This window comes from Indicator indicator, chromosome 1, assembly GCF_027791375.1.
Source record: "Indicator indicator isolate 239-I01 chromosome 1, UM_Iind_1.1, whole genome shotgun sequence".
In the NCBI taxonomy this organism is placed as follows: Eukaryota; Metazoa; Chordata; class Aves; order Piciformes; family Indicatoridae; genus Indicator; species Indicator indicator.
In genome coordinates, this window is record NC_072010.1 from 56,369,863 (window position 1) to 56,393,911 (window position 24,049).

The 24,049-nt window shown below is 39.3% G+C and overlaps 1 protein-coding gene across 1 annotated transcript in view; it reads right to left on the reverse strand.

The window, feature by feature from the left end:
- UGGT2 (UDP-glucose glycoprotein glucosyltransferase 2) overlaps positions 1-24,049 on the reverse strand; it is an 89,487-nt gene that overhangs the window by 10,705 nt on the left and 54,733 nt on the right. The window contains exons 24-29 of the mRNA XM_054400353.1: positions 15,039-15,118; positions 13,356-13,545; positions 12,296-12,454; positions 10,766-10,851; positions 5,496-5,580; positions 3,760-3,845 (exon numbers count right to left, since the gene is read on the reverse strand). Of these exons, the coding sequence (XP_054256328.1) occupies positions 3,760-3,845; positions 5,496-5,580; positions 10,766-10,851; positions 12,296-12,454; positions 13,356-13,545; positions 15,039-15,118 (686 nt within the window). The remainder of the gene's footprint in view (positions 1-3,759; positions 3,846-5,495; positions 5,581-10,765; positions 10,852-12,295; positions 12,455-13,355; positions 13,546-15,038; positions 15,119-24,049) is intronic.

Genomic DNA, 24,049 nt, shown 5'->3' on the forward strand with positions numbered 1-24,049 from the left:
CTCCACGTTCTATCAAAGCAAAAACCAGAAATACACAGAGCCAAAATACTTTGAGAACTGGTTATTTTTAAAAACCAGCGAGTTATTTTTTAAATTTCATCTGTGTGCATTCTACATCACAAGAATGAATGCCTATTCTCAAGGTAAGGGATATCTACATAGCCCCATCGTTTGTTGAGCTGAACATAAATTCTAAAATACTGACTGAACATAAGTAGAGATGACCATACCAGCCCAAGCCATGTATTTAGCCCAGTATCTTCCTGTCAGCAGCAGCAATCAACAGCAAAAGACAATGCTGAGGAGTAGTAGCCTTTCCCAGAATACTCTCATAACATTCAGTGGTCTGTAGTGATGGGATTTTCCAAGTGTTTTTCCTAATCAGTCGATTAATTATTCCTTAAAATTTGTCAAACTACTCTTCCTATAAGCTACCCTGTATCTTTGAGGTACGTTGTCTATGAGTTTTCTGTTTCTGCTGCACAGCATTCTTTGCTTGCTTTGAATACCAAATCCTAGGACAATTGCTTTAAATCACATGTGCAGTCTCCCTCACAGCCTTTAAATCACATGCGCAGTCTCCCTCACAGCACTGCTTTACAAATTTCAGAACTGCAAAGGCTGCCTTAGCTGAATTGGTTACACTATGGCTTGATATAGTTGGAGATTCCCCTCAATAGTCTTTTTCAGGTGAGTCATTCCTCACACAGATTGTATGAGTCACTCCTATTAAGTTTTCTTCTGCTTTGATCTTTTTTTAAAATATACTTTTAGAAGCATAAAAATAAGTATTCCTCATAATCTTGAGGAGCAAATGAGACAAGTCTCAAATCTCCAACACATTAAAAAAAGTTTATATCAATCCCCTAACTCCAAACTGAATTCTCAGAAAGCTGCAAAGTGTGTATGTGGTGCAAACAATCTTTTGAGAAACCCATTCTTTTCAATCAGCAATGGGAAGAGGAGATACCATGGTCACACCTGATTAGGACTACAGCAAACACCTACAACAAAGGGACACCAGCAGAGTGACCCTGATTGCATGGTGGGGCATCTCCAAAGAAACAACTAGCACTGAGTTGCCACAGGCTAAATAGACATCAGTTCACAGTCCCAAACTGTCTGATTTCTTCCTTTCTGATCTTTTGTCCTGTTTCTTATATTTAGTAATAGTTTAGGACTAAAAGATACTAGAAGGATACACTTAGGACTAAAAGAACATTAATCTCTTTATAATACAACCAGCACCATGTGTGGTGTGAAAAAAAAGAATCATCAGGCTTTGATGCAAGGATCTTGAATATATTGGTTATGCAAAGCTTTCCAGAAGGCAGAGATCATTTGAATTGAACAATCTGCTCAGAAGAAGGCTGGCTTAACTTGTAAGTTCCCATGGGAAAAGCAGTCAACTGGAGAAGGGCAGATGAGTTATAAAAGGATTTGTGACATAGCACACACACAAATCCCATGTCAGAGCACGTGTGGATTCCTGTAAGGAACCGTGTGCTGGCAGGATATACTTTTCATTCTGGAATATCAAAAGATATTTTACAAGTTCCTAAACAGCAAGAAGCTGACAAATCTTTAAATCATGCCCCTGAGGTACAAACTTGAATCAATGGGAAGAGCAAATAAACTTTATTGGGTGAAGGAGTTCAACAGCTCAGTCAAGCTCTAAGCCTGATGCACATTCATGAACCAACCCACTGTGAAAAAAGGACTAGATCTGGAAGATCATGAGATCTCTGGCCTTGTAACTCTTAGAGAGAGACGAGATTTTGACCACTGCACATACACCCTTTGATGCAGCCAATTATAAGTGGAAAGCCTGAACACAATGAAAAATTCTTTCAGCCAAAGTCATTCTGCAGAAGAAGTCATCCTTGGGTCCATTTTCCTGACCTCTGGCTTCAGGAATACATTTTGGAGAGCTGTACTACAGTAGTCTAGAAGACTTTCTGAACCTAGTCAATATTGTAACAGTAAAATGATCAGTTGATAAATTGTGCTAAACAAAATCATTGAGAGAAACTCAATAAAATATTGAGATACTGTAGATACAGGAGGCCTTATCAGGAGAGATGATTAAGCTGAAACAGAAGCCACTCCTAGATCTGCCAAGAAACGTGTGCTAAGGATTAACTGGGGTCAGCTGTTTACTACATAAAGTAGAACTGCCATGCATTTTATCTTAAGAGTCTTTGCGACTGGCAACCATTGCCAAGGCTACTGTAGAAGGAAGAAAACCTTTTCTGAGTCTTGCAGCCATTGTTCGGGATCAGAAAGACTCTAGTGTACAGAGAAAATACTATTGAAAAAGTCATTCTTCTTAAATCCCTCGCACAGACACTGTTTCTTACTACCTGAATTACAGTCTAAAGATGTTCTCCTGAACAATAGAGGAATCTACCTCAACAGTAGATCTTACATGCTTAAAGGTACTTTTGGACAGACAAAGCTAATGAAATTTTCTTTCTTGCACGGCAAAGAGATCTACAATTACTTTGATTAAAGTTGTTTACACAGCCAAGTCATTAGCCCTGAATTGCTGATGTCAGAAGGCATTACCTTCATTTTCTTGCCTTTGCAATTTTATATCTATGCACCTGGTAGCACACTGCAGAAACAACCCGTGCTGGAAATCAGACTTCCCAAGAGCAAACATGAGTGTCCAGTATGGAAACAACGTATTGCAAATTAAGTCCCCAACCCACAACAGCCTTGAAGATTCCACAGAGGAATTATCACCACTTTGAAAGAATGGATTAATTTATTGTGGTACCAGCATTCCAGATTCAAGGCCAAAGATCATTCTTCTTTGACATAATAAACCAAACAAAGGATTTGGCAAGTACTTTTGTCAGCACCTCAATTTTCATGTATGAGAACATTATCTTTTTCAGACATTTAATGTAAAAAAGATCTCAGAAGTATTAGAAGAATGCTTGCAGAGCATCCAAGCCACTGTTTCTAAAATACATTGGTAACAGGTCATCTGATGTAAATGCTCTCAAAAGGAGAATTAACACGTCCTTGAAACTGATAAAACATCCCATGTTCTGATCCATAGCACATATATACTACTCTAATTAAAAAAAACAAAACAAAACACCACAAAAAACAACAAGCGAACCCAAACAAAAAAAAAGAAATAAACAACAAAAATTATTTTTGTAAGCAGAGATGAAACACTTCATTTATCTCATTCTTCAAAACAATGTAAAAATTTCACATGAATTTGTATCTTATTAATAAAAACTAAATTCAAATGAAAAAAAATTAAGCCTGAACCACACACCATCCACAGATAACAATTATGAGCAACATTATGAGCAACTGAAAGCAAAATTTTACAACAGTATATGGCAAGTTAGAAATATTAATGTAATGCTTGAAATTTAAAGCTTGAATCTTATCACAATTATTTATAGAACTCACACTTTAAAGGTATTTTATTGACAAATGAAAAAAAACACTTCTTGAACTTTCATAAATTATGTCTTGCAGCAGACAAGCTGCATCCTAGCATGCTATTTGAAGTTCAGTTTGGTACACCTGAGTACCACGTTATGGGCTGAGACTTTCACATTGAGACTTGTTCCCTGACAACAACAACAAAAAAATAATGCCAATGGAGAAAATTAACAGAAACTAGAAGTGTAAATATTTTTATTTCTATCAGTTAAGAAACTCTTATATGGTGTGAGTAATAATAAACATGTCTTGGCATGGTTAAAATGTAAGCAAATCATGTGCTACCTTGTAACTGATTCCCTGTTTCCTTTTTTTCCTGTTGTTCCATCAGTAAGAAGCTCTTCATTAATTTTATCGGGCTTCTTCTGTACCTATTTATTAAATACAAATATATTTGTGAAACTTGGGAAGTTAATTGCTAATAATTACTACTTCAATTCTGATATCTAACTCTGGTGTGCCTGCTGGCTAGAGCTGGACCACCATCTTACCAATTTCAGAAAAATCCTGAACCCCATGGAACAGTAAAAAATGTCATTTCACACTTTTAAACTACATACAGAACTTACTGCAATAATAAGAAAAATAACCAATTAAGAAAAATGAAATGGTGATTAGTAATTCAAACATGTTCAAACCCTCTGTACCTCTTTACGCAAACAGTAACTGAAAGCGTGGGGAATCGTCTCTCGTTACCTCCCTCCTGAGTTCATGATCCAGCCATCAGCTGGCAGAAGAAGGATAGCAGGGTGTTACACCATGCACGGAACGTATTTGAAGGGAAACTCTGATTCTTGCAAGCTCTTCACAAGGAGAAAGTGACAAATCTGGCACTGGAATATAAAATCTCCTATCCAGTTTAAGCAATCTCCACTATCTTACTCAGATGCTTAATAAAAGCACCAGATTAATTTTGGTTGCTGACCTTAATTTTCTTGATTGAAAAGAAATTTAACTGGTTTTGAAACCTATATAGCTTCTAAAACACTTCATGCTTGAACATTACGTTACTTTCACTAAATGTAGGCTAATGCTCACAAACTTCTGCACACATTCAATCATGTGTCTTTTCAGCTAATGCTTCTGCAGCCACATGTAGTTTTTGCTGACATGAACTGTAATTCAGCTGAATCATTGAGCTCACATATTCTAGTTATAATCTGAATATGTACCACCTTTCACATGGAATAATTTTCCTATTTTGACCCAAATGGCACCATTCATACTCTTTCCCTGTGGTTTAAAGGTAGGCTTATCACACTCCAGAGAGTTACACATTTCCTCCAAGTTCTGGAAACTTTCAGTTACTGAACTAGGGAAGTGACTCCTATGTGGTTTTAAAAATTCCTTTTGTACTTATGTTTACATTTTTTTCTCTCCTTCCCAATGTCTATAATGAGAATACAATGTACCAAGGACACCTACACAAAACATTATTTACAAAACAGAACTTCACAGTGTTCTAGGTTTTCCACTTTCTCCTTAATATCAATCATGTTTCATTATCTCTTTTCGACACATCTTCAAGAAGGAAAGTAATGCAATTTCATTTACACAGATTTGGTAGCTCAGGGTAGAATTCAACACAGATAATTTTAACTTCCACTCTGGTATCTGGACTTCATGTAAAATCCCACCCCAATCACAGAAGACAAATGGATGTCTTAAAAGGTGGTCAACCCCTTGGTTTTAAAACACATGCAATATAGGATCAACGGTCCTTTGGACTCATTCTACTAAGCAGAGAAGGATTTTAAGATACCTACACTATGCTCTCAGAAACTTTAAGCTAGAGGAGATAATTCCTGTGTTTAACAGCTCTTTAACAATATTCCACGCAATTAGTATAATCCGATTGGCTGAAATTAAGTACAATAATTTTCACACTATTTAATTATACAAAATCTAAATTACGTATTTCAGTACTCAACTGCCAATTAAATATAGCCTAAGACATGTAAGCTCTAGTCATATTTCACATAAGGAAATACTGCAGACAAAAAAGGTATCTCTTTACATACTTGTACTTTGATAATTTTGCTTTTGAAGTTGTTTAATACCACGATAACATCTGTCAGGTCAGCTACAGAATCTGTTCCTTCATGGCTGTGAGGGGGAAAAAAAACAACATTCAAGTGTACTGACTCATTAAAACATGCACTATTATATTCAACAAAATGCAAAGAACGAGGACAGAAGAGCACTGAAGATGGAGAGAGCAAAACCAACAAGCAGAGTGCTTTGTTTGGCAGAAAAAAAGGGGGGGAGGGGGAGCAAGTGCATTTAATTACTGTAGAAAGTTCCCGCTTTAAGAAATCTAGGGAAAACTTTGTCAAAGTGTTGAGATAAAAAAGATTGGCTTTCAACTGATTTGCTTTTTACTAAAGCAATCAGACCCCCAAAGTCAAAGCTGTGCAAGGGTATCACATCAGCAGCATCATCTGCCCTGCTGATCATCATTTTAAAGTCATTCAGGCATCCCAAAACTCTACTGCAGTCCACTGAGTAACAAGTACGAAAAATCTTGCTGTCACTCTGTGATACAGTATAAAAACATAATTCTCAAATTGTATAGCTTTTATACCTCAATAGCCAGTATCTTTTTCCTTCAATCCTGTCTTTTGATAGCATTATGTAGTTTTCTCTTGCTAAGACTATGCATACAAAAAAACCCCAAAATACTCTTTTAAGTTGATCTGCTGCCTCTTAGGCTTGATTCATTTTTTTTCTTTAATCACAGGAATGTATATCACTCAACGTGAAAGGACACAAATCTCCATTTTAAATAAAGTGTGTCACTGAAAAGCTCTAAAATAGTAAAACCAGTGCCAAACAAACTGCTAATGCCAGAAATTGTGGCAGCTAGCACAGTGCTTCCACTTTTGCCCTCAGGTTTTACACAATCAAGATTTTCTGTTACTCAGTTATGTCAAAATCTCTTATGAATTCTGTAGCCAGCTCTGTAGCTCAACCAATGAAGGTAATTTTCCAAAGTCTTTGCAACATTCTCAAAGTGTTTGGTTTGGCTCTAATGTTAATATCTCCTCCCTAAATCTCTTCTGTGGATCCCTCACTATTGGCTCCACCTTTACCAAGAGCCAACTGTCTACTCTGCACAGCACTCAGTGTGATGAATTCCTGTTCCAGAATGAAGAATGATAGTCACTATGGACACTTCACATGGGTCTCAAGAGCAAATTTACCTGTTTCTCTGTGTCTTCATATACTTCCTACAATCATGTGACAGTAACTTCTTTTCCTGACCAAGTTCTTCATTTCAATTCCTAGTCACCCAACCACACCATCAATGGCTATTTATAGACTAAGATATTAATTTATTTTTATGTAGGTCCCCCTCTGAAAGGAAATCAAGCCTGTCATACGTTCTCTAATTTTAAATCAGTGTGCTGAGTCTTATACAGGACCCCTCATCCATTCTCTGTGCATGTTGTAATTTTATTCATGTAAGATATGCACATTTCAAATGAGCAATCATGTGAATAAGGTTTTGAATGTGACCTGGGGTTTGGAAGAACTGGGATCATGATTTATGAACTCCCTTAACAAAACCAATAAGGATTTCATGTTTTGTCCAGAAAGTACTGAATGCTGTTAGTGTAACTTAATTTGTAAACTCACTGACATGTAGGAACAACTTCAATGTTAAATGCAAGCAAAACGTCTTGCACTCTGACAGCAGCACTATTAAATGCTTTAAAACAACTACATTGTTAGATAACTGTTGTACAAAACATGTCCAGTAGACTGTTTATGTCACAGATTTAAAATGTTTCAAAACATCTGCATACTTTTAACATAAATACAAATAAATATCCATATAATATAAATTATAATTTTCCAAATGGAGAACAAAAGCATCTGAGTTCGACAAATGATCTCCATTAAATTCTCTAAACAAACAAAAAACTCCTTGCTTGAATTTAAAAAGACACAACTTTCAGTTAAAGTAGCCTGAATACCACCAAAGTGTAATAAATTAGATCTAACTCCATTTTTCAGAAATGAAATATTCAGCAAGAGCTTTTACTTATTTATTTTTAGGTTTTTATACCTTTTTCTGCAGAGTATTATCTTGCAGTACCTACTTGTTTTCCTACTAACATCACAGAATCAAAGTCTCAATAACAAGCAATGCTCGGAGTGCTCCCGACTATACCAATTTTCATAGTAATTCACTAATAACAAATTGATTTACAAGTGTGACTGCTTTGAAATAATGATACTTGTTAGAAGCATCATTCAGGGGGAAAAAAAAGAAGCTTATTTCAAAAGCTGTGTATTTACATACAGTAAAAATAAATTATTTGCCTGTGTATTAGATGTTAATATGAGACAAGCAAATAAGCATTGAGGTATAGAACACGCTGTAACTTCAAGAACCTGTATTGTTCCTGAATCTCCTATCATAAACATACAGGCCTGAGCCTCAAAGAAAAAAAGTTCATCTCATAATTCAACAGGAGAGAACCTGATGTATAGTATAGGATAGTATAGGAGGACGAAGAGCATTCTGCAATGCTTCTTGGCAAAATTCCATCCTGTCAAATAGTTGCTTGAGTTCTGACAGCAACTTGATTCTGTTAACACACCGACATCAGTAGAATTAATATCAAAGACCCTGGTACAGCCTCTCAAGCATACTTTAGCTGTTGTACTTCAAGCCTACAGCTTGTAATAATTAAATTAAAAAAAAAGACAAGCTCTTGCTTAGATTTCTTATTAAAAATTACTTTTACCTAAGAGCTCTGCTCACTTCAGCTCATTTTTATTTATTACTCCCCAGAGGAAATCACTAATCTTAAAAACCCAGCAGAAGTTTCCTTTGATCCAGTGTAGAACACAGAGTGGTATTGTTTCATTTTGTTTCATTTTTAATTCAGCTACAGCTCATTACATCATTTTCATTAACCATAATTTCATTCATAAATCAAATTAGGTATCTTAAGAATTTAACGTTAAATTAGACAAATGACATAGCTGCAGTTGGTGGAGATTAACTGAACTTCTTAGCACAAAGACTATGCTTTTCTGCTTTTTCAACAGATTGTGAGTGTTTCTGGAAGAAATAAATTAAAATTCGCTAAGAATGAATCTAGTATTCCATTAACATTATGGAGTCTAGCTGGAGGCCTGTACCTAGGGGAGTCCCTCAGGGTTTGTTACTGGGGTCATCAATGACCTGGATGAGGGAACAGAGAGGACTGTCAGCAAGTTTGCTGATGACACAGAACTGGGAGGAGTGGCTGACACACTGGAGGGTTGTGCTGCCATTCAGTGGGACTGGGACAGGTTGGAGAGTTGGGCAGGGAGAAATTTAATGAACTACAACAAGGACAAGTATAGAGTCTTGCATCTGGGAAAGAATAACCCCGTGGACCAGTATAGGTTGGAGACTGATCTGCTGGAGAGCAGCTCTGGTCAAAAGGATCTGAGAGTCCTCACGAACAACAGAATGACGATGAGCCAGCAATGAGCACTCATGGCCAAGAAGGTCAATGGCATCCTGGGGTGTATTAGAAGGGATGTGGCTAGTACCTTGAGAGAGGTTCTCCTTCCCCTCTACTCTGCCCTGGTAAGGCCACGTCTGGAATATTGTGTCTAGTTCTGGGACCCTCAGTTCAAGAAGAGCAGGGAAATGCTTGAAAGAGTCCAGCACAGAGCCACAAAGATGATGGAGTGGAACATCACCCTTGTGAGGAAAGGCTGATGGAGCTGGGTGAGTTTAGCTTGGATTAGAGGAGAGTGAGGGGTGACCTAATTAATGTTTATAAATATGTGAAGGGAGAGTGTCAAGAGGACAGAGACAGGCTCTTCTCGGTGATGTCCAACCACAGGACAAGGGGCAATGGGTGCAGGCTGGAGCACAGGAGGTTCCATGTGAACATAAGGCAATTTTTCATTATGAGGGTGACAGAGCACTGGAACAGGCTGCCCAGAGAGGTTGTGGAGTCTCCTTCTCTGGAGATGTTCAAAATCTACCTGGATACATTCCTGTGTGACCTACTCTAGGTGATCCTACACTGGCAGTGGGGGTGGATTTTATCTTTCAAGGTCCCTTCCAATCACTGACATTATGTGATTTTTTTTCCTGTAACACTGAAATTAACTAAATATTCAAAATAACTGATGTTAATCAATTCTTTAATTGTCTTTAATAGTAGTTGATGACTTAACATATAGTACTACATGTTCCTGAGCTCTTAAGCAATATTTTACAAGAAACACACCTATTTTAGCACACAGAATTGCAGGGAGGGTGGTGTTTTGGGGGGGAGCAGAGAAGGAATAACTGAAGCTGAAATACAATAAAACAAGTCTGTTCTTCTATAAGGGATCAGATCCGAAGCTTCAAAAGGACACCCTCATAGGCTGCAGACCTCTGCTGTTACACAAAACATGAGAAAAAAGATAATTCTTCCACAGAATAGTTGGAATGATTGCTAGCATGTGATCCTCATATGAAAATCAACGCTGGAAATTACAGATCTGCAAGCCATGTAAGTGGCAGTTAAACGCCAGTGGAATACAACATTACTCCTTTCCATGTACAGGGTTTTCTCCCTGCAGAGGGGAAAATGTGGTGCAGTCAACATGCAGCCAGTGTACAGAACTGAAAGGTGTTTCTATATCCTAATTAATCAGAATTGATAGAAGAAAAAAGCCTACACAGCTGAAATGAATATAATGGTCCTGTTAAAGAAAGATGTCATTCATCAATAATACTGCATTTAGAGGCACCCTCAGGGCTGAAAATAATTGGGAAGAGAAATTCACAGCACTTCCTCTCCAGCTAATCAAGATACTGTTGGAAAGGCGGCAATGCTCTGCTGCACATACTCTTGGAACTTGAATATTGAATCTTGAATATTTTGGGAACACCAAAATATTAATCAACCAAACCATAAGTGACTTTCCTATAGAATTTGGTGCAAACAGTTGCATGATAATGTTAACCACAGCTGGAATTGACGAGGCAAGCACCTGGTAGCCATGTAGCTGTATAAGAGAATTTGATAGCATCAGGTCTGGCTTAGCATCTTAAGACTTATTATGCATTAACATATGCAAATGCCATCAAGAACACAGGGAGCTGTCTAACAGCAACTTATTCTATCAGGAAATAAGGTACCTCTTACAAATTTTAAAGCATTGTTTGGTCCTTGTTGTATTTTTTTTTCATGTCATTTCTATTTTCTTTCAGAACTGTCTGATCTTTTCAAAATATGCTGCACCTCTAATTCATGTTTCCAAAAGACAGACAAATACTTACGAAAAAATCTGATAAATCTCTTCAGATCTTCCTTTACGCAATCGCAGTGTCCAAGCACCTGGATTTGCTTTCAGCTGAAAATACCCCTAAAAAACATGGGAAAGAAAGTTGCTTGTTCTGTCAGCATTTCATAATCAACCATGTACACATAGAAACATCAATTATCCATCACATGGTACTTCCAAGGTTAGTAAACAATCTACTGTCAGAATAGCCTGGGAAGTAATACAGCAGTGATGCAACCAAATATCGTCTTTACTGGATGTCCTCATTAATGCCTTTCAGAGCTCCTTTTATTTCTAGCTGAATTTGAGTTTTACATAAAATCTCCACCTAGAGCAGTAAGTGAGCAGTAAAAAAAATTATTAAATTGACCTTAAACTGAAAAGTTTCCTTGAAACAAAGTTTTGTCTGGAACAACTTTAAAAGTCAATACAGCTGCTTCCCAGTAGGAACTCTGCACGCAGCTATCACTGTGTGAAAGCCAAAGAATCACAGAATCAGCCAGGTTGGAAGAGACCTCCAAGATCATCAATTCCAATCAATCACCCAACCCTAACTAATCAACTAAATCATGGCACTAAGTGCAAACTTGCTCCCAACTTGGTGTCATCTGCAAACTTACTGATGATGGATTCAGTCCCCTCATCCAGATCATCAATAAAGATATTGAGCAGGATGGGGCCCAACACTGATCCCTGGGGGACACCACTAGTGACAGGCTGCCAGCTGGCAGTGGCACCATTCACCACCACTCTCTGGGCCCAGCCCTCCAGCCAGTTCTTAAACCCAGTGCAGAGGGCACTTGTCCAAGCTGTGGGCTGCCAGCTTGGCCAGGAGTTTGCTATGGGGGATGGTGTCAAAGGCCTTGCTGAAGTCCAGGTATACTACACCCAAAAAAGCTTTGGAATGTGAAGAATCCTTAAAAGTACCATCATGTTGAACTGTTTTACTGTTGAGTAAAAAAAATCAAACATATTTTATTCATTGTGCACCAAAATTTATCTTTTCCTATCAAATTGCATTAACCAACAGAAAATAAATCTTTTGCTTCAGAAATCACAAGAGCTTCTGCTCTGCAGCCTGATAAAAGCAAAAAATTACTTTGGATGACCAGAGAAATTTTCAGGTATGGATTTGTCCCACAGAGGCTTTAAGCAGTTAACTGAAGCATCTAAACTAGGAATTTTCTTTTGCCTGGATCACTGTGTAACAAAAATTATTATTATAATCTGAACGTGATTCACACCTTACATTTGTTGGTGGTATCTCCAGCTGAATATAACTACCTCTTACCATCTACTTAAGGCAATTAAGACGCCCAGTTTAGGCACTCAGAAAAGGCAGGGGGGAAAGCTCAGCAAACTAGAAATTAACATCTTTTGTAGATGGTCTCAGCTCCAGGGTATTCATGGTACTTTTAGAATTACTAAGCTTGCAACACATAGAAAGGGATTTAAAGAATAAAAAGCTCATAAAGAATTCTCATGGAAAATGTGCAATTTTACTATTTCTGTACCCAATCCTTACCAGGTTAGCCATCACAATAGTATCAACCATGACAGGATTATTCTTTGTGCCCAGAGTGAACTGTAACCCTCGAGGAGGTTGTCCAGTTGTTACATCAAAGCAATGTCCTTCAAGCAAAATATATTCTAGTTCATATTCTGCTGTAACTGTCCCTTTTATCTGTGGAAAAAAAAATTCATCAGTAAATGACATCATTTAACCATGTGGGAAAAGCAACATATTACAATGACAAATGTGTGAGATTTACCTCACTTAAATTAAACTGTCTTAAAAAAAAAAAAAAAAAAAAGGGAGAAAGGCCCTTCCAGAAGGAACTCCATGCAAATTACTTAAAACAAGCATCAATGGTAAAGAGGATGAATCCTTGTCTGAAGGGACCTTCTCTCTACTGACTGTTGAGAAAGCTGAGGCATCTCAACTTTGGTAAGGTAAATCCTGGCCTGTAATGTCACAATACACCTCCCAAATACACAGCTTTGGTGGACCAAACACCAAACACCATCAATATTTTGCATAGGTTTAGTAAGCAAACCAAATCTAGTGATTTTTGGATCTCAGGAATTAAAAACCTGTGAACTAAAAAAAGGGGTCAAATATATTTCAGCCTATATTAATAAACCTGAATATATTGCTGTTTATTTCAAGATTTATTTAGGTAAAACCTATTTTTAAAATATTTTTGGTAATAATAAAGAGAAACAGAAAGCTAGCACACAGTATCCATTAACTGCTTTATTGTTATCTTAAAAAAAGTATCTCCACGCATATTACAAAGTTCAACATAGAAAAAACAAATGCTTTTACTTGTATTGTGCAGTGTGGTGGTGTTTTTTTTTTTCTTTCACTGATTTTTATTTTTTAAGATTTGGGGGTTTTGTTTTTTTAAAGAAAGAGAGTTTATAAAAAAAAAAGATGATGGAAATAAAAATCGTAAATACTGACCAAATAATCAATTATCACAGAAAGCATTTCTGGAAAACAAGTCTCATAAGATTTCCATTTCCCTTTTGAGGCAGACAGTCCAACACATGTTTTACAGTGTTTACAAACCATTACGTACATCCTGTAAACGAATATTATCGAGATCATAGGAACTGTTTACTGCTTCAACCAGCCAGCTTTCAGGAGTGATCATGTTAAGAGTCAAAAGGAGTGATTCTGGCAATTCTAGGAATTTTGCCACAGGTTCAGAAGGAAGGAGCTTGTTGATCCCATAAGTTAATTCTGGTTCCAGAACAAAACGATAGAAGCTGTTGAAAAAGAAACATTAAAAAAACCCAACAAACATTTACTGAAGCACAAAGTTCCTGACATGAAGTTATTCTAATATATTTAAAAACATAGTGAATGTCTACCAAATTAATGATGTTTGGAGACATAGCAGCCCCCTATTATTTTTAAATACTGTCAGATAATAACTACAGCATCTCAAACAGGCTGGTAGATGAACACAGATTCTATTAGCTTTTTTCTATTTTGGTTTTTGTTTGTTTGGTTGGTTTGGTTTTGGTTTTATATATGTATGAAAATGTGCAGTTCCCATTAATATTCTCAAAGGCTGGGAAGTTGAACATCCAAGAGGTGCATCTAAACATTTGACTGTGAACTGCCTTGAATTCTATGAATCTGCATCACTAAGCTAAGCAGAAGGACCAATTTCTGCTGGACTGAAAGAGCCCTTTGGGAATGGCTCCGGACACTAGCAGCAGCAAAGAGAAAGCAAAGAAGTCTTTCCATTCATTTTCAACACTTACTCCACTTATTTCACAGGTAAAAGATCCTTGTTACAACAAAATGACGATTTCCTTCCTTCCTCTTCTGTATCTATCGTGAGGAACCCAATTCCTACGAAGTATTTGGGCTGGTAAATCAATTCACTTCACATTAAACCACTGCTACAAGAAAAACATGGCCTGTACACAGGGCAGATCATAGAATGCTTTGGGTTGATCCTTCAGAGTCCACCCCAACTTAGGTAGGGACATCTTCCACTAGATCAGGCTGCTCAAAACCCCATCCAACCTGACATTTGGCATCCACAGTTTCTCTAAATGATGCCAGAAAACCTCTTCCTCTCACCTTTCCCATGCACAGGCAATGAACCTGGCACTAACACCTGCAAAATCCAGGCTACCATGTCTCTCTCAATGACTATGGATACAATACCTGCCAAAGGAATGGCAATGCTTAAACCTTTCTCTTTCTCTTAGAGGGAAAGTAACCCTTTCTTGGGAGCTGGCCTCTGCGTAAATACCTAGAATCAAATTAGTGAACCCTGAACTTTAATTTAAGGCAGATACTTTCTTTATCAATTATACTGAGGTCTCAAATGCAAACTGTATATTTACTCAGATGAATTCCTGTGAACTTAATCTGTAATATTCATTACACAGGCTGTAGGAAGTGACCAAGTTAAACACAACCTCCCTCTGCAAGTTCCCATGGGCATGAAATACTCTCTACTGATTTACCCAAGGTTTGTTTATGAGAGGTGCATTTGATGAACAAGAACACTTTCCTGTGATCCCATGCTTGACACCTTAGAATTAGAATTTTTCTCCTGACAAATAAAAATTGCTTTGGTAGCACTCAACTTACATTCAAAGCAAATAAGTAGTGCCATAAAAGAATCCAGAGACACAAACTACTGTGTACTTTTTAAGAGAATATATGGTGCTAAGGATGTTTTTTCCTAAACAAAAGCAAGATCATATATTTATATGAAAAGCTATAAATTACTTACCTTGTCAATGGCACTTCTGACAACTTGGATCTGCAGTTCAAAAACAACCTGAGTTTCACATTGATAATGTCTTTGAGTACCTACAGGGGAAAAAATGTACTACAAAAATTGTTCCTGCTAATCAAACTTTGAAAAAGCTAGTTATCCTTGCAACATCCTGTCATTTCTCAAGCTTCAGTAGAAATCTCAAACATTTTAAAGTTCTAAATATATCTGTGTATTAAGAGATGTTGTCAGATATTCCAAATAAAGATTTGACCTTTTCTAAAACTGCATGATTTCGCACTATCTTCTTCATAATCAAAATGTCATTTCCCACTAGCGATACAGTTTTTTAAAGACCAGCTATCCCCGTTTTCCAATACTTAAGTAAATTATATTATCACTTTTCTTATGTTTTCTTGAAGATTTCAAAGCATTTAAGGTTTCTAAATACATATGCCTTTCTTCCAATAACTTATCTTAAAACAATGACTTTTGCTTCTATTAAAATTGCTGTATACAAAAATGTCAGCAATGATTAATGATGCATTAAACTATTCAATTAACTTCAAAACATTCCAGTAAGTTAAAATATTTCTATTTCGTTCTCAGTTTCTTAGTTTGTAAAATATTAATTTTCTGGATGCTGTTATACAGGAACCATAATATTAGGACCATCTACTTTGTTTAATGAAGTTATTAATTTCTTTAAAGCACTCTTAAAAATCGTTACCAAGTTATCTTAATTTCTGTGGTTTCTGACCTGAAGTGCTCATTTGAACGCACAAAGCAGCTGTGTCTACTCTTATGGATATCATGAGAAAAATAACCAGGATATTAAAGTTAAGTTAAAATATTGATACTACCAAGGATAAAAATCTAAAGATTACTAAAATGGGAAAAGACAAGTCATCCTTAAATCTCTCTATTTTTTCCTTCCTCAGTTCAACTCATGGCTGCACATTTTTCACTAGTGCTACAACTTTATATAGTCCTAGGGACCTGGTCTGCTTGTATAGTTTATCACTCTCATCCTTTGTGTCACCTGAAAAACCACTGAGCAAAAAAATGAAGACTAGGGAACGGCATAGGGCAAGAACAAGCGAAGAAGCAAGAAACAAGAACCTAAACAGCACCGAAAGCATAAGAGAAAGTATTACATGACATGGGTTAAAGACTACCATAATCAAAACAGAGCTCAAAGTTACACAACTATCTGCCTATCACTCAGAATAAAAAGCATTTTAACCCAGTGCTAGCTGGTCTCATCTACTAAAACACACCCAGAATATTTAACATTAAAGATGTTGCATCCAAATTATGTACTGGAGTTTATCTTCAAGCAAGACAAAATAATCTCATCCCATTAGTAAGAATTATACTTCAGCAATATACATTGATAGGTAGTTGTGTGCAGACTGATAACACCAAGGTATCATCTCAGTTACAGAGTCACAGAATACACCTGGTTGGAAGAGACCTTGAAGATCATCCAGACCAACCTTTGACCCAGCACTGAAGGGTCAACACTAAACCATGTCCCCATGCTGCTTGAACACCTCCAGCAATGGTGACTAAACCACTGTCCTGGGCAGACCATACCAATATTTGATAACCCTTCCCGTGAAAAAGTATTTCCTAGTGTGGAGGATGTCATACAGGATTGGCTTACAGAAAAAGGCCATAGTCAGATTAACTTACTGATGAGAGAGAAATAAGGCAAAGGTAACGCCAAGGACAGACTGTCCTTGAAAAGACAGAAGCTAAGAAGAATGGAGATAAACAGGATGTCGAAACGGAACAGAAAGTTAACCTTTAGCCACAGGAATGCAGAAGTATGCCAGGAATGCAGATAGTCAGTAACCAATAATGAGCTTTAATTCTGCAATATGTATGAGCTAATTAACTATTGTATTTAACCTCAACACTAAGTGCCAATAAATGAGACTTGCTGATGAACCATCTGGTGTCCGCATCTCCCTTCTCCGACAAATGGTGACCCCGACGTCCGAATCCTCTGCGTCTCGCTAAAAGAAAACGGGGGAGGACGCGCCACGGTCGGTGAAGTTGGGTTGGGACCCGACGCAACCGGGCCGGTGCCAAACGAAGGAGGGAAGGCACCCTCAGGAGCTACAGCGGTGGTCCTGGGCCATACGTGCTGCCGGAGCCGGAGAGTTGCAACAGCGCTGACGACAAAAATGGACAGGCAAGCAGCATATGATTTATTTATGACCCACCTAGAAAGGAGGGGGGTGAAGGAGATAGATGTAAGAAAAGACCTCACGGGATTGTTAGCATGGGGTCATGCAAAAGGTTGTTTTGGGAATCCACATACAATTCATGAAATCACAGAATGGAGAAAGTTAGGAGATGAGTTATGGAGTGCGGTCCTGGAGGATGATAAGACGGCAAAAAAGTTAGGGAAAATCTGGAGAGTAGTGCATAATGAGTTGTTAAAACAAGAATCAGAGAGAAGGGCAGCTAAAGAGGCAGCAGAGGCGTATAAAAAGAATGCACAGTATGGATCAGAGGATGAGCCCCGTGCACCGAGTGTGACGCGGGTGGTAATACCCCTTGCTGGAGGTACGGGTGCCACAACCAGCTCTGCCGAGCCCACTGCACCTTCCTTAGAAGAGGTATCAGAATCTCCTGTATCTTCTGAACCCATTAGCGCTAACACAGCCCACAAGGCCACTGAGATTGGTGCTTCTCAACCACTGCAGGAGCCAGAACCTGTCCCTGGGGCACTTAGTGACCTGTGGGAGGAGATGGCAAAGCAGAGGCGGGAAGCATGGAATGCCTTGGCAAAGAATGGGTTGGAGAATGGAGATGAGGTGCAGGTGGAGGCGGCGAAAGAATGGGCATTTCCCGTATTTTATGACCAGCAAGTAGATCAGAATGGACAAGTACAGCAAGTGGGTACTTATACACCATTAGATTGGAAACTACTAGCACAGTTGAGACAGACAGTGAGTCAGTTCGGATTTAAGAGTGAACCTGTTAAGCAGATGTTAGATTATTTGTTTGATACACAGCTGCTTGTGCCTAATGATCTACGGAGTATAGCAAAATTAATGTTTACACAACATCAACAGCTGTTATTCAATGCTCATTGGCAGGCACGGGTGCAGGAATCTATAAGTGTGCAAAGGGGGCCGGGAGATCCGCTTCAGGGAATTACGCTGGATGAATTAATGGGAATAGGGCTTTATCGCAGGACAGAAGCTCAAATGATAATGGGTCCAGAGAAAGTAAGGGAAGCTATGCGACTAGTAAGGTTGGCTATGGATCAGGTGAAAGATAGTACGGGAGTACCTATGTACATGGGAATTAAACAAGGAAGGGATGAGTCATTTGGAAGCTTTATAGACAAAGCCGCTGCAGCAATAGAGAAAGCCGGAGTACCGGACTACATGAAGGGTGCTCTGCTAAAACAGTGCGCCTTACAGAACAGCAATGAGGTCACAAAAAGGGTATTAGCAACTTTAGGAGCGAATTGGTCTATAGAGGAGGCACTAGAGAGAATGGCATTGCAACCCTCGGGGCAACAGGCCTTTCTGGTCAATGCTATTAAAGAGTTAGGAGTAGGTTTGCAGAAACAGGCAGAATTGACACAAAATCAAGTACTTGCTGCTCTTGCGCCGCTCCGAGCTTCTACGGTGGCTCCAGCAACCTCCACCGATCGGCGTCAAGCTTCTTTGAGATGTTATCGTTGCGGAGGAGGAGGTCACATTAGGAGAGAATGTCAAGCAACAGGTGTCTGGTGTCAAAACTGTAGAAGCGATAGTCACAACTCCTCTGCATGCCGCCGCCGGTCGGGAAACGCCCAGCGCAGCGCGAAAGGCAGCCGCGCCCGGACACAAGTAGCTGCCGTAACATCAGTGCCACCTCCTGTCTTCAACCTGCAACAGCAGGGAGCTTGGGACTCGACCTGGCAGCAGCAGTAAGAGTCACATTGGCAACAACACGACCTACAAAAATTCCTACAGGACTTTATGGACCTATACAAATAAAGGGACAGTGCTATGGAGGGTTGTTGCTCGGCAGATCGTCCACCTCAATCATGGGACTTTTTGTGCTGCCTGGTGTGATTGATGCGGACTTTAAGGGAGAAATACAGATTATGGCACATACTCCTTTTCCACCTTTAACAATTGAAGCAGGACAACGGATTGCTCAGCTTATACCACTCCCACAGCTGAGCAGTGGTTTGCAGCCACTGCGAAATGACCCTCGGGGTGATCAGGGTTTTGGATCATCTGGTATCGCAATGCTCACAATGGACTTACATACCAGACCCACAAAGAAAATTAAGATTTCTTATGCGGGAAAAACAATTGAACTAAAGGGCTTGCTGGACACCGGAGCGGATGCCAGCATTGTGTCTCCAGACAAGTGGCCACAAGACTGGCCTATTAGAGCCACCACTGACACAGTGACGGGAGTGGGTGGACTTACTTTAGCACAAAAGACACCACCAGTGACAGTGGCAATCGATGGTCAACAGCTGGTTACTGTCTTGTCTGTAGTGACTTTGCCCCCTTCAGTTCAATGCCTGATAGGAAGAGATGTATTAGCACAACTTGGGGTGGTGTTATCAAATGAGCACCCTTTGGGGTAATCGCCATTGCTTGGACTTTCCCAATTCCACTTACATGGATCACTGATGTTCCTGTAATGGTTAAGCAATGGCCTTTAAAAAGGGAAAGTCTTCTTGCAGCCCATCAGCTAGTGGAAGAACAATTGCAACAAGGACATTTACAATTATCCACTAGTCCATGGAATACACCAATCTTTGTTATTAGGAAAAAATCAGGAAAATATCGTCTTCTACATGATCTTAGGGCTGTGAATGAGCAAATGGAAGCTATGGGAGCACTTCAACCTGGACTCCCTAATCCATCCATGTTACCACAAGATTGGCCACTTTTGATTATAGACCTAAAGGATTGTTTTTTCACTATTGCCTTGCACTCACAGGATACCAAGCGCTTTGCTTTTACACTGCCGGCCATTAATAGAGGAGAACCGGATAAGCGATTTGAATGGACAGTATTGCCACAAGGGATGCGTAATTCACCCACATTGTGTCAACTATATGTGGATGCAGCCCTTCAACCCTTACGGGTAAAGTGGCCTGAAACAATTATCTACCACTATATGGATGACATTTTATTTGCTCAAGCAGAACAGTTTACTGAACAACAGTTGCGGCAGATTCAATCCACCCTGGCACAGTCGTCTCTTGTGATTGCACAAGAGAAGATTCAGCGCTCGTCTCCATGGAAATATTTAGGTTGGTCCATTACTAATCAGAGTATACGCCCACAGAAACTGCAGCTGGCAACAAAACTTACCAATCTCAATGAAGCTCAGCGTTTTTTGGGGGACTTACAATGGTTGAAGCCTGTCATTGGAATTCCTAACTCATTGTTAGATCCCCTTCGGCCATTGCTTAAGGGAACTGATCCGACTACTCCCGTTACAATTACACCGGAACAGGAGGCTGTTTTACAAGACATTTTACGATGCGTGGATTCAGGATTTGTCTCCCGGCGGGACGTTGCCTCACCCATTGACCTTACGATTTGGTCCACGCCTGCACATCTTTTTGGGGCTCTCACTCAAATTGAAAAGAAAACGGGGGAGCTTAGGGTGCTGGAATGGTTATCACCGCCTTTGCAGGCTAGGAAGACAATCAGTACAAAAATTGAACAATTAGCTATGCTGATAAAAAAAGGGCGTGCCAGAGTAGTGGAAGTAGTAGGAATGGAGCCTATTACAATTTATTTACCAATATTAGCCGAAAATCTGGATTGGTTTTTGCTTAATTCTGAAGAATTGCAGATGGCGCTCCTGGGAGCAGGAGCACTCATTCGAACGGGCCCTTTAATGCCTCATCAACTACAATGGTTGAAAAATTGGGACTGGATTGCTAAACCCTTACGGTCTGAACAGCCATTGGCGGGGGGTGTTACAGTTTTTACAGATGCAGGAAAGAAATCCAGAAAAGCAGCAATTACCTGGAAGATAGGTAGCCACTGGAAACATCACATTTTGGAAGCCACTCCTGCTGATAGCTTACAAACAATGGTTAGCAGGATGATTGAAAAGACATGGCAGACTAACCTGTTGGCCCAAAAAGAAAACGGGGGAAGTGTGGAGGATGTCATACAGGATTGGCTTACAGAAAAAGGCCATAGTCAGATTAACTTACTGATGAGAGAGAAATAAGGCAAAGGTAACGCCAAGGACAGACTGTCCTTGAAAAGACAGAAGCTAAGAAGAATGGAGATAAACAGGATGTCGAAACGGAACAGAAAGTTAACCTTTAGCCACAGGAATGCAGAAGTATGCCAGGAATGCAGATAGTCAGTAACCAATAATGAGCTTTAATTCTGCAATATGTATGAGCTAATTAACTATTGTATTTAACCTCAACACTAAGTGCCAATAAATGAGACTTGCTGATGAACCATCTGGTGTCCGCATCTCCCTTCTCCGACATCCTAGCATTCAGCCTAAACCTCCCCTGGTGCAGCTTTTAACCATTTCCTCTAGTCCTGTTGCTTGTCATCAAGAAGAAAAGGCTGGCCCCCCTCCTCACTTCAACCTTCTTTCAGGTAGTTGTAGAGAGCAATGAGGTCTCCCCTCAGCCTCTCCAGACTGAACAACCCTAGTTCCCTCAGATGCTCCTCATAGGCCATGTGTTCCAGGCCCTTCATGAGACTCGCTGCTCTTCTCTGGACATGCTCCAGAACCTCAATATCCTTCCTATAGAGAGGGGCCCAGAACTGAACACAGTACTGGAGGTGTGGCCTTACAAGTGCTGTGTACAGGGGGATGATCACCTCCCTGTTCCTGCTGGCCACAGTGTTTCTAATACAAGCCAGGATGCCATTGGCTTTCTTGGCCACCTAAGCACACTTCTAGCTCATATTCAGTTGACTGTCAACCAATACCCCCAGGTCCCTCTCCAAGATGCAGCTTTCTGACCACACATCCCAAGGTCTGTAGCTTACCATGGGGTTGTTGTCACCTGGGTGCAGGACCTGGCACTTGGCCTTGTTGAACTTCACACAATTATCCTTGGCCCATCAGTCTAACCTGCCCAGACTCTGCTGTAAAGCTTCCCTACCCTCTAACAGATCAACACAGGCACCCAGTTTGGTGTCATCTGCAGACTTACTGTGGGTGTACTCAATCCCTTCATCCAGACCATTAATGAAGAGATTAATGAGGACAGGGTCCAGTACTGAACCCTGGGGGACACCACAAGTGACTGGGTGCCAGCCAGACTTAACTCCATTCACCACCGCTCTTTGGGCCTGGTCAGCCACTCAGTTTTTTTACCTACTGCAGAGTGCACTTATCCAAGCCTTGTGCCAGGAGTTTCTGAAGGAGAGTACAGCAGGAGACAGTGTCAAAGGCTTCACTAAAGTCCAAGTAGACAATGTTTGTGGCCCTTCACTAGGCAGGTCACCTTGTTGTAGAAGGAAATAAGATCAGTCAGATGAGACCTGTTTTTCATAAACCCATGCTGGCTGGGCCTGATCCCTTGCTTGTCTTGTATGTGCTGCATGATGGCACTCAGGATGACCTAATTTCATAACCTTTCCTGGCACCAAGGTCAGATGGTCATCAACAGGCCATAAAATTTAATGCAGTATTGTAGCCAAAAGAATAATGCCATCCTTAATTAACCTCTCAAAGCAATTTAAATACAAAATAGCAAATAAGACAAAAATGCACTATCTCTGTGTTTTCCAACAATGTACCTTCCAGAATACTGTACTCAGCTCTGTTCTTTAGGGCTTATGAGGACACCAAAAGCCAGGGCATTCAAGTCAAGACATGGAAAGCCTTCTTTTACAGCAAGGTATTTAAAGAGTTCAGTCAAATTACTGTAATTAATAAAATGCAAATAAGAGTATGGAAATGTTCAGAGATTATTTCAGACTTGAACAAATGGTTGAATTATTTCAGTTTACGTGGCTTGAAAATAATTTAAACCATGTGCAGTCGTGTTGTAAAAAAACTATTCTAAGTTACCACAACTGATCTGCAAAGCATCAACTCACTAAAGTACCATTATTCTACCATTATTCAACCAGACAGGTGGAGCTGTTTGTGAACATCACCATTAATATGAAGATCCACATTGAAAACAAACTCTCATAAGAGAATCTTCAATAGAACTGCCAAAATGATGAGAAGATGCTTACAGCATAGAGCTAAATTATAATCTGCAATTTCAAGTCTGACTTTAACAGTCAGGCTAATTAGCCACTCCAAAAACTCAGTATTATCCATGATCTCTAGTCAACCACTTAAAAAATTTAAGATTAGATTTAAAATTAAAAGATCTCCTTCAAGCTGACAAAAAGCCCTATGACCGCTGCTATACAGGGAATCTGACTAGATTACCAAAAGAGGGGGGCCTTCAGAGATTCCTGTCATTTCAGGGATGGAATATGAATTTCTCTCTGAAGATAGAGAGAACAAACAATAAAAAGGCAAAATATAATTTACAAGAAAGAAAGAAAAGGTTTGATTCTTCTTTCCACATTTTTTTTTGGCATTTACTGGAACAAGAGAAAAAGTAGGTAATTCTAAGAGTTACATACTGCTGGAATAAAGCAGTTATGCTAGGGGATATGTAGTTTGTTCCGTGGTACCATGTATAATATTTCATAACTTCAGGACTAGTTAGGTGTTCCACATATTCTGCCGAGAACTGATGTAGGTCAATTTATGGCTAGATAGACAGTGACTGTTCCCTTGTCTGGAAATACTCAAGAAAACATGCATTATATGAAAAATTGTACCTGCCTCCTGCTGGAGAGGATATAGAGCAGTTCTTCTGATACAGTCCAGCATATATTTTAAAAACAGATAAAAGCCTTGGGTGTGCTCTCATTCATACCTTGATGTGGTCTTTAAATTGCCTCTTTCTCTTCTCTTTACCTACAGCTGTTTACACATTCTCAATTTCAGTTCCATTTAATATGATTAATTTTGGGCTATAT